This window comes from Punica granatum, chromosome 1 (genome assembly GCF_007655135.1).
Source record: "Punica granatum isolate Tunisia-2019 chromosome 1, ASM765513v2, whole genome shotgun sequence".
NCBI classification, from domain to species: Eukaryota; Viridiplantae; Streptophyta; class Magnoliopsida; order Myrtales; family Lythraceae; genus Punica; species Punica granatum.
The window spans coordinates 48941360-48952199 of NC_045127.1; the positions used below are offsets into that span (position 1 = coordinate 48941360).

General features: G+C 38.6%; 1 protein-coding gene across 2 annotated transcripts; it reads left to right on the forward strand.

Moving 5' to 3' along the window:
• Nucleotides 1-4976: 4976 nt before the first annotated feature.
• Nucleotides 4977-10232, forward strand: LOC116192450 (transcription factor GLABRA 3). Of its 2 annotated transcripts, none has more exons than XM_031521003.1 (8): nt 4977-6077; nt 7021-7275; nt 7569-7665; nt 7828-7842; nt 8019-8075; nt 8167-8946; nt 9322-9753; nt 9857-10232. In XM_031521003.1, exons 1-8 carry the CDS (start codon nt 5950-5952, stop codon nt 9929-9931), a joined length of 1839 nt encoding a protein of 612 aa, XP_031376863.1. In that variant the 5' UTR covers nt 4977-5949; the 3' UTR covers nt 9932-10232. The 2 variants fall into 2 exon arrangements, with proteins under 2 accessions (XP_031376863.1, XP_031376864.1); XM_031521004.1 differs by lacking the exon at nt 4977-6077 and adding an exon at nt 6470-6487.
• The last annotated feature ends 608 nt before the right edge of the window (nt 10233-10840 follow it).

Here is a 10840-nt window from a genome sequence, read left to right on the forward strand (position 1 = left end):
AATGAAATTAATATAAGCTTTTATGAAAAAAAAATATTATTTGAACTTTTTGAGATCCAAAATTACTTTTTCTCCAATTCAGATGCAAAATTACTAATTAAATTTTTATAATCAATTTCTTCTAACCTTTTTATGCCCATAACAATTCAGAAAATTAGAGTAAAAATAAAGGAACAAAATTTGTTTTTCCAATGATATTAAAGTAGTCGTTGGATTTTGGAGAGTTATTGAAAAATAGTATGGACATTGGACGAATTAATTGAATGAAAAATTGAAAATCTGGACCAATTAGAATTGAGTAAATTAATTTGGACGTACAAAATGAATAAGTTTAGTTTACTGTTAATATTTATTAACTTGACCATTGTTGGATTGATTATTTATTTGGAAAACAACTAATTGTGTAATCTTTCTAAAACACCAATATGTAAGTTAGAAGAGTCATTAGGAAGTAATTGAGAGAGATTAAGGAAATAAATAAGCAGTTATTGAAAAGTGTGAGATAAATTGTGTTGTTAGCTAATTAATAGGGGTTTGATTTATTATATGCGTCGTGTGAACTATGAATGTCATATTTTATCAAGGATTTGTCTACTCTATGCCCTAAGGGCACATGATAAGCCAATCAATATTACCATATTAAAACAGTATCTCATCAATGCAATTATTTTAATTTTATAGCACCTAATATGCCCTTAATCCTATCTTACCAAATAAATCTCATAACATTAAATTCACATCTCCTATCAAATAAATCCGATGGTAAAATAACAAATTACGATTGCAAAACCATATAACCCTAAAACTTTAAACCCTAAAACACTAAAACCCGAAACCCTAAAACCCTAAACCCTAAAATCCTAAACCCTAAAACACTAAACCCCGAAACCCTAAATCCTGAAACCGTAAACCCTAAAACCTTGAAACGCTAAACCTTTAAATCCTAAACCCAACACCCTAAACGTTAAACCCTAAAATCCTATCTCATTAATGCAATGATTCTTATTTAGTAAAAGGTATGAGTTTAATATTATACGTGATTTATTAGGTAAGAGAATTTTAAGGTTATATTAGACACTAATAAATAACAATCGTTGCATTAATGAGATACTGTTTTAATTTGGTAATATTAAGGGCATAGAATAGAGAAACCCTTTTATCAAATATATTTGAGACCATGAGTCATATGTATATAGGCCTGGGCAAAAAATTGAAGCTATAAACAGACTGATATAAAGGGTTTGGTAGACCGGGGGTCTCAAGCACAGGCTTTACCCGCCTATAGCTTGGACCGGCACTGGTAGTACTGACATTCAAGTGCATTAACATGCAAGCAACTTGATATATTTTTGAACTTTTGTTTTATGTAGCGATATGTGTTTTACTATATAAATATAGAAACTTTTTTAATTTGTCTTGCCAATTGTAACTATTTTGTCATTTATTAAGGACCACTCCACATTATTCCTTCTTCCTTCTCGAGGACCACCCTGCCCTAATTTTCGAGGATCACAACACACCTCTCCACGATTGGCTTCACTTGAGCTATCCCATTTTCAAGCATTAAATGCCCCAAACTATCCCGATTTCAAGTTCTCATTCCCTTTCTCCATCTTCCTGGAAAAGGAAATTGGTTAGTGGTCTAACCATTACTTGATGAAGTTCACACTATGGACTGGATCAAGGATTTCGAGAAAGACCGCGTGATATATTTGCGTAGTGGATAATGAGATGATGAATCAGTAAAGTCAAGAGAAATTATGAAGAAAAATTTGCTAATAAAAAAGAAAAATATATGCAAGATTGCGTAAGAGATCCGTGTCTAATCCATCGATCCCTTGGTTCACATATAAAATGATATGTTCACGCATTTTATTTTTTATTTTTGTGAATTGGAATAAATTAAATCCTAAAAACTACATTAATATAAAAAGCAGCTAAGCTACCTCTACCTGGGCGAAAAAAAAATGCAGGATTTCCAGTTATTTTTTATGCCAATTGTACAGGACACTAGCTACCGGAAGAAGCTTTTGTCTCGTGTTTACTATGATTAATAGATAATAGATATACATGCACTAAAATTCATAAATCATTTACCAATATGAGTTGGTCGAAATGGTTCAGCGTTTATTCTCGTTAACTAGGTTCTCGAATTCGAGTATTGTGAACGAAAAAAATCCACACCGAGATAGCTTTACCTCTTAGTGAAGCGATTCGGCTCGAATTAAATTAGTCAGGGCTGAATGAGCTTCTAAATACCAGGATACACACCAAAAAAAATTTCTATATATATATATATGATTTTATATTGTTTTTATAATTAATAAAACTAAATTTTTTGTTACAATGGAGGTCTATAATTCTAATATAATAAAATAGAAATCCTAAATATTTAATAAAGTGGCAATGGTAGTTCCACCTTAATATCAAATTTGGGACCTTTGAATTACAAGATAAATGCTTGGTCACTGCGCTACACCCTTTTTGATTGATAAAACTAAATTTTAATTGGTAAGATATGGGGAAGAATCATGTTATTTGTCTTCTATTAGTTATCTGGTATCCCGTGTTTAAGATATATAATACCAGAGGTACGATCCCCCTTTTCAAATTCTTCGGATGGGAATGGGGATTGAAATACGATTACAGGAGAGAAGAGAACGGTCCTCGAAGTCAAAACCAGCCGAAGGGAGCTGATTCGAACGGTCCTTGAGCTCTAGGTGGGAATTGAAAGTGGGGCCTAATGATTTTTTAAGGCGCGTGCGTAAATTAAAGTAAGGGAAGTGCTCATTTTAGCGTGTTTTTGGGCCGTGTTTTGGTTATGATATGAATGTTTCCACTGCTTTGTGAAATCCATACGTATAGTCCCTATGTTCACATAGAGTTGTAGAAACGTGTGCGCAGATATATGCATATTTTTTCTTCTCGAAGAGTCAATAAATGTCTATTGATCACAAAAATAGGTACAATGAGAAAATATCTAAGAAGATACATTACGGAGATAGTAAATACAACAAGTCCATCTAAATTACTGCAAATAAATATAATATGCAAATAAAGTATAACAATTGAATCTAGATATAATTGCAGAAATCCATCCAAATGCTGCAAATATTCACAACCTCCATAAATTCTATATAAACACCAATGAAAATAAAAAAATAGAGAATGTCGCAGTCCGTGTAGAAACTACTATATAGAGAAGCAGAGCTAAGAAGAGTCTTAGACCAGTACCGGGCACAGGAACCCTTCACAGATTAAACTCCCAGATCAATTCTATCAACCAATTCCTAAGCAGCCTAATTCTTAAACATTCAAACCAATTTAGTGAGGTTTTTTTAATCGGTTCAAACTAGTGACGATCTAACTAATCAAAATTAGCTAGACTATCAAACCAAAGTACCAAGCTTCCTTGATCGGTTCATACTATTGATTGTTGTCGGGGAGCCGAAACTTGTAGAGTCGACAAAAAAAGATTGAAGCCACGAAAGGCCAATTGCAGGCGGTTTGGCAAGATCAATTGAGCGGGGAGTATGATCATTTGTAGTGGAGGGCGAGGACTCCATCACGGGATGGCGATAGTCCGCAAAATAGAAGCCGCCATCTAGGGGAGATTATGATAGGTGGGTCGAGGAAATAGCAGTCAGGTCGGGAATATATTCCAAGTCTAGACAAAGCATATGACAGTCGGGTCGGGTGCTAAAAAATCAGATTGGGTTGGGCATGTCTAATCTAGAAAGGTTGCTTCAACATGATGATTCAGGGTTGGTTAGCCTGCTCGCTTCCAGATCTAGAGCGGTGGTGGAGGAGGCGTGACCACGGCAAGGAGCGGAGAGGCTGCTCCATCGGGAGACACCTCGACGTACCGCCTTTGGGGAGCTAGAAACGAAAAAGAGGAGGAGTAGGGCCGCTACGACCTATGAGCTGTCTACCAGCACAGCCACCGCCTAAAGATCGGGATGGAGGTCATCGGGAATAATGAGCCACTATCGAGACCCACGAGTGGAGATTGAGGCCCACACTGTTTAAGGGGCGTCGTGACTCACGCCGTGCAAGATATGACACCGAGGATCGTGACCTTGATACACACCGTGTTTGCTGAACGATAGAGGGTCGTGACTCGCGGACCAATCGAAGAGGAACCTAGGCGGCACTAAGCAGCCCCATGCCCCTCCGATAGAAGAGAAAGAATAGAGGAAAGGGAGAAAAAAGAAGGACCACTAGGAACGGAGATAATCGGAAGATAAAATGGGATCCCAGCTTTCCAATTTCGGTGGAGGTGACACCCGACATGCCTGGCTGAAGCCGGACGCGCCGGTGAAGGGGTTTTGGTTAGGATTTTCCTTTAGAGGCGCATAAGGAGAGAGACTTCGTAGAGAGAGAGAGTAGGATGATATATACATTTTTTTTTTTAGTTCACATCACTTTGATATATGAAATCTCAATGAAAAATTTTATAGTGCAGTCACTTTTTCGAACATTTGATTGAAATTATTGATAATCTATTTATTATCCAACGATCAATAAGAAGCCAAGAACAATAATTTCATGACTATACCGTACAAAGTTCATAAGAAAGCGGCGCTGCCACTGTTATGAATTGAGTCAGGTTTATGAGTGCATAGCCATACGAATACAAGACGTACACACGAGAGACGGGATCGGGAAGTGATACTGATAGTCGGCTGGGCTGGAATGTTGATAGCAGACGTGGGAGTGGACTCGATGAGCAGTGTTCCCTCAATTCTCATGCACTGTGTGAAAATACAGTGCTGATATGGTCAAGGGGACATGCAGAGCCATGCGATTGAACAATGCAAAAGACTTTAATTGAAAAAAAGAAAAAAAAAGTATAACAAAATAGTACTGATCGATATCAATAGTCATGAAATTATTGTTCTTGGCTTCTTCTTCTTTATTAAATTTCTGCTTCCTTACCAAATCCCACCGTGCCAATAACAGATGACCGTGCCATTCCTTCGCACTCTCTCTCTCTTTATCTCTTTATATTGTCATGTGACCAACTGTTCCCTTTGTACCTCGTCCTCTCTCTCTCTCTCTCTCTCTCTCTCTCTCTCGTCTTTCTCAACTCAAATCGCCATGAACACTGCAGAGCAAGCACGCTGAGGAGGAAGAAACGAGACTTCTTTCTCACTACCCTTTTAATCATTTAACCTTTTCATCGCTGGCCGTGTCCGGTTGGTTCTTGCGATCAGACCTTGAGCGTCGTGGAGCTATGAGCCGCCATTACTGAAAAAGCCTCCTCCTTGGAGTGGTCACAACCGACTTCATTCCACTGAGCCTCTGCTTTTGCATTAAGGAGCTGATCTTTGAGCTGAATTATCACTTTCTTTAATCTTTGTTTATATGGGGAGGGGATTGGGTTAGACTGCGAAATGATGGAACATAGCTAAAGTGGGTGTCTTCCTTTTGGTCTTATTCCTGTAGGGCCGACTGTCTAAAGTTCTCTGGGGTAGAGAAAAGACAGATCTTTGATTCGGACTTAAGCTTTGGTTCATCTTCCAGGTTTAAGAGAGCTCCAAAAGCTGGAGGAACAGCTAGCTTAGCTAGTGTAGTTTAGTGCTGCTCTTATCTGGCCATCATACGGAAGGAGTGTGTTGTCATTACTTTCAACAAATCCAAAAGATCCTACCTTTTCCTTCTTGCTCTGAAATTGATGAGCACAGTGTGATTCCAAGCTCCACTTCTACTTGTCTGGCCTTTTACCCACTACCCAAAAGTCGAGACTCCATTGCAATAGTTTTGTGGGTTGTCATGATTTCCTACTGCAAGTTTGCACCTTTTCTCTTCCCGTGAAATATGCGATATTGGATCAGACAGCAGCTGGAGAAAAGAGGAAAGCTTACATAATCCTCTGCTCTGTTCTGCTTGTTGATTGGTGTAGAGGTTCTTCAACAGGAAAAAGGAGACTTAGTTGGCACTTCTCTAATGGAGAGTGGAACCGCGAACCGTGGAAATGGAGTGCCAGAGAACCTGAAACAGCAGCTTGCTATTGCAGTGAGGAGCATCCAATGGAGCTATGGTATCTTCTGGTCAATTTCACCCTCACAACCTGGGTAACCACCTCTCTCTCTCTCTCTCTCTCTCTCTCAGATTTTTAGAATTGTATAATCAAATTGGTGAGATGTGATGTTCTTGCAAAAACGTACAAACATAAAGATACCATAAATTGGGAACACCCTTTTGTCTTTTGTCCTTAGTTTTAGCAACTAAGCCTGCTTGTGTTTCTGTGGAATAATAATGTAATTAAGAGCTTCATGACTTAGCACGTGTTCAGGATAGAATCAGAAAGCTTCATTAAATATATACCCCATTAACATCTCTCTCTTGGTTTCTTCTGGTTCATTCTGCTGCTTCTGCAGTTTAGGTTGACATTGATGCATCCCGTCTTGTGTGTTTCTGTGACATTTTCACCCATACCAGTAGAATGAAGATGGCAACAAAAATCATACGGGCTGTAACTTTTGTAGGTTTTTATTTTCTTGGGCATCTTTGGTTTTGGCCTTTTTGTCGTTTTTTAGCATTTAGCGTCTCTTATCAGCAATAAATTCAGCTTTCTGAGAGGAAGTTTTCCGAGTAAAAAGATGAAATTCGCTCTAGCATTTGATATTTCCGTAAATTTTTTCTTTGGATTCGAGATAAAACTAGACAAAAGGAACAAAACTTGTCTGGCCCACATCTACAGTGTCATTTTCCTGTGATCTGGTTTTATTGTTTTGTCGTTGATTTCCAAACAACAGAAATAAATTTCTATGAACAATCCATCGTTTTCTCCAGGTTTTTCACCAAGGATTAGTCGGAATGTGCAAAGTAATGAAACTTAGAAGAAAATGGCAAATGCATATTCTTGTAAACATGAGCTGGAAAATAAAATGATTTGTTGATATAATCTGACAGAAAATGCAACCTCTCCACACGATAAAACTTATGTTTTTTCAGTACTAAATGTGAGTCAAGTGTTCTAATTGACATGTATTATTCTGCTGATGCAAACTGTAGGATGTTGGAATGGGGCGATGGATACTACAATGGGGACATTAAAACTCGAAAAACAGTCCAAGCAGTGGAATTTAACGCGGACGAGTTGGGACTACAGAGGAGTGAGCAGCTAAGAGAACTCTACGAATCACTATCTGCTGGTGAGTCGAGTGGCCAGATCAGAAGGCCTTCAGCAGCGCTTTCCCCCGAAGATCTTACTGATACCGAGTGGTATTACTTAGTCTGCATGTCCTTCCATTTCGACATTGGCCAAGGGTAAGGATTTCTACATTTGCTTCCATTTCTATTTTCAGTTTATTGTGATTCTCGCAGACCTTGATTGATTTTCTCGTCCATTCTCAGCAACTGACTCTTCTGAAATTTTTTGCCAAGTTTGTGGTTATGAAAAACTCGGAAACAATTTTCCTGTTATCCGTTCTTTTTCTTCTTGTAAGATATAGAAATCAGAAACAGAAGTACTTAATCAATAGTAGAGAACAGCTTTTGATTTTTATGAGTTTAGGAGTGAAATTATTTTCAGCTCCTTACAAAGTCTATTGATCTGACAGGTTGCCTGGGAGAACATTAGCAACTGGCCAACCCATTTGGCTATGCGATGCTCCATACGCGGACAGCAAAACTTTCAGTCGATCTCTCCTTGCAAAGGTCAATCTTGTCTTACACTAATACAGTTCGAAGCTTTCTGTGTTTAAAATGCAGATCATAATTAAGTTTTGGATTCGTTTGTTTTGGCGAGTTTATTGCCTAATGTAATTTGTACTGTTGGCTTTGATCCATAATCGGGATGACGATGAACATCTACCTCAGAGTGCATCTATTCAGGTATGCCATTGCTTTGGTATATCATGTACTTTTCATCTCACATGCAAGTAAAGTTAGCGTTGTCTAGCAAGAAGTATTCCCGCTTACAAAGTCTCAAGTCTCACTGTGCATCTCCTCGAATTAGTTAAACTCCTACGTCTTTATGATTTACTAATTTTGCTTCCTTAAAAATTCAGACTGTGGTGTGCTTCCCATTTTTCGGTGGTGTGGTTGAGTTGGGAGTGACCGACATGGTATGTTCCTTCATTGCAACGTTTCCTAATCTTTGATGAGTATCTTGGGAACATTATCAATCAATTATGTGCGGCTTGATTTCTTTTGAAGGTTCCTGAGAACCCTGCTCCCATTCAACATGTCAAGGCTTCCTTATTGGAGACTCCACATTGGAAATATTCCATGAAATTCCATCATGATAATTTTGAGACCAGAATGATTCCGATTGCTGGAGAGCTCGAAATGGTATCTCCAACCTCGAGTTCAAATGCGTTTGAGGCTCATCAACTCCCCGATGAATCACAAATGGTCGAAGGGATAAATGGGGCAGCTTCTCAAGTACATAGTTGGCAGTTCATGGATGATGATTTCAGTAACTGTTTGCAACACTCTGTAAATTCCAGCGATTGTGTATCGCAAAGTCTCATCGATCCAGGAAATGTAATTGAATATCCGCTCCAAGAGGATGAGAGAAAGGGGGGTAATCATGATCGGCTGGGTGTGGACGTTCGAGATGATGATTTCCACTATCAAAGCATTCTCTCGAGTCTCCTGAAAACTTCCAAGGAACTTATCTTTGGGCCCAGTTTACCAAAGGGTAAGAGGGAATCGAGTTTTCGGACATGGAAGAAAGGAGGATCTGCAAATTCCGGCAAACTGAGCTCTGGAACTAACCAGAGACTGTTGAAAAGTATTCTTTTCGAAGTTCCTCATATGCATGATGAGGGCTTACGCGAATATCAAATGGAAAGTAGCTGCATGAAGAATGGAGTTTGTAGACCTGAAGCTGATGAAATAGGCCAAAACCATGTCTTAGCTGAGAGAAGACGAAGGGAAAGGATACATGAGCAGTTTGGGACTCTAAAATCGATAGTCCCTTCCGTTAACAAGGTACTCCATAAGAAATTCTGTCTGCTGTAATTGCAGCATTGCATGTCAACTGCTTGAAAGCTTGATGGTAGTAGAATGTTATTGATTTCTTGAACACAATTTAACTTCTTGAGATAGATCCGCTTGCGGCATTCAATATTTAATGGATGCTGCTCCCTTGGTTCTTGAGCTTTCTTCTTAGTTTTCCGGTGATTTTTTTGTTAGTTGTATTGCATATATAGGAAAAGAAGTATTTGCATTTTACAACTTGGTTTATAATCCTAACATAGCTCTCGCCTTCCTCATTTTTCAAGAACCAAAACACTTGAAAACTGAAAGACCTCTCAGTTTCCAAGAACTGGATGCGCCCCATGTAACTATTGGCTTTTTCTGCAGTTCGATAAGGTATCTGTCCTAGATGACACGATTGAGTACTTGAAGCAACTCGTGAGGAGGGTCGAAGAACTGGAGTGCACAGTATCAGAAGAGAACCACAGAAGAAAACTACCCCAAGACACGAGTGAGAGGACATGTGATAATTACGGTGAGAACAAGCTCGGGATCGGTAAGAGGCATTCAGTAAGTAAGAGGCCATCGGTAAGCAAGAGGAAGGCTCAGGAGATGGATGAGACTGGAACTGAGATCAATTGCACCGAGAACTTGATTGTAACTGTCGAGGATAAGGAAGTTGTGATCGAGATGAAGTGCAAATGGAGGGAAGGGCTCCTACTTGAGGTTATAAATGCAGCAAGCAATCTTCGTTTAGATTCTCACTCGGTTCAGACTTCCACTGCTGATGGGATTCTCTCGCTAGCAATGAGGTCTAAGGTAAGAAGTCCGAGAAAAGCAAAATAAATGAAAATCTGTGAAAATCTATGATGAGTTCTGGTGCAACAGAATTTGATCATTTGTTCTTATGAACTGATGGCAGTTTGTGGGATCAGCTAGTCCATCGGCTCAAACAATCAGGCAAGCACTGCAGAGATTTGCTTGGAGACAACGTTGAGATTTCCACGTATGCAGGGGTAGCTGGATTTCCTGGTGTATTTGAGACCGGCCATTCGATGTAATGAACAGCACCGCGTGTTCCTCTGATAAGCTAAGATCCGAATTGAGACCGCAGTGCAATGTTCTGAATTGTAACATCACTGCACTGGATTCTTAAATTATCAAGGCATAATGCTTTTGTACCTAACTGAGAATTTAGCAACTTTCTTTTGCCGTTGAGAAAATGTAGCTTAATATTGTATAGAATATCCGAAGAAAGTGCGAAAAACTACTTGGAAATAGATGCGTTCTTGCATACATATACTGCACTTTTGTTCAGCCGTGAATAATTTCGAAGCTCGGATAAAATTTTAAAATTCCTTTTTCACGATGATACGATGAAGAAATTTTAATTTGCACTTAAAGCAAAATAAAGACCCGCGAACCACTTTTTTTTTTTTAGTGGGTCATATCTTTGTTTTTTGTAATTTTTATCAGTGATTTTTCACATCAGTTTAATTGAAATGGCATTACCTAAAAATTCATTTGAGGCTGTCTTGCACCTCAGGATTAAATTCAAGCTCGTTTTGTTTTCTACATTATGGAACTTTGTCACCTCACCTCACCTCACCTAATTCATGAGACTGATTCATCAAATAGAAGAAACTCAACTGCTCTTCAAACCAAAGATTCAGTCAAATAATTCATATTAATAAAGGCAACTTTTCAATGTTTTGTCTGATCAATGATCAATAACTTTTAATCTATTGATGATGATTGGATTCCAACATCTTCTTGATAAGGTCCCATCATATATGAAAAATCAGAACACTGCTGAGAGAACATGTCCCATATTGGGTCCAGCTACTCTCACTCTTTTCAATATTATTGCGACCGTACGAACTTGCATGCGAATTATTGTCCCTTA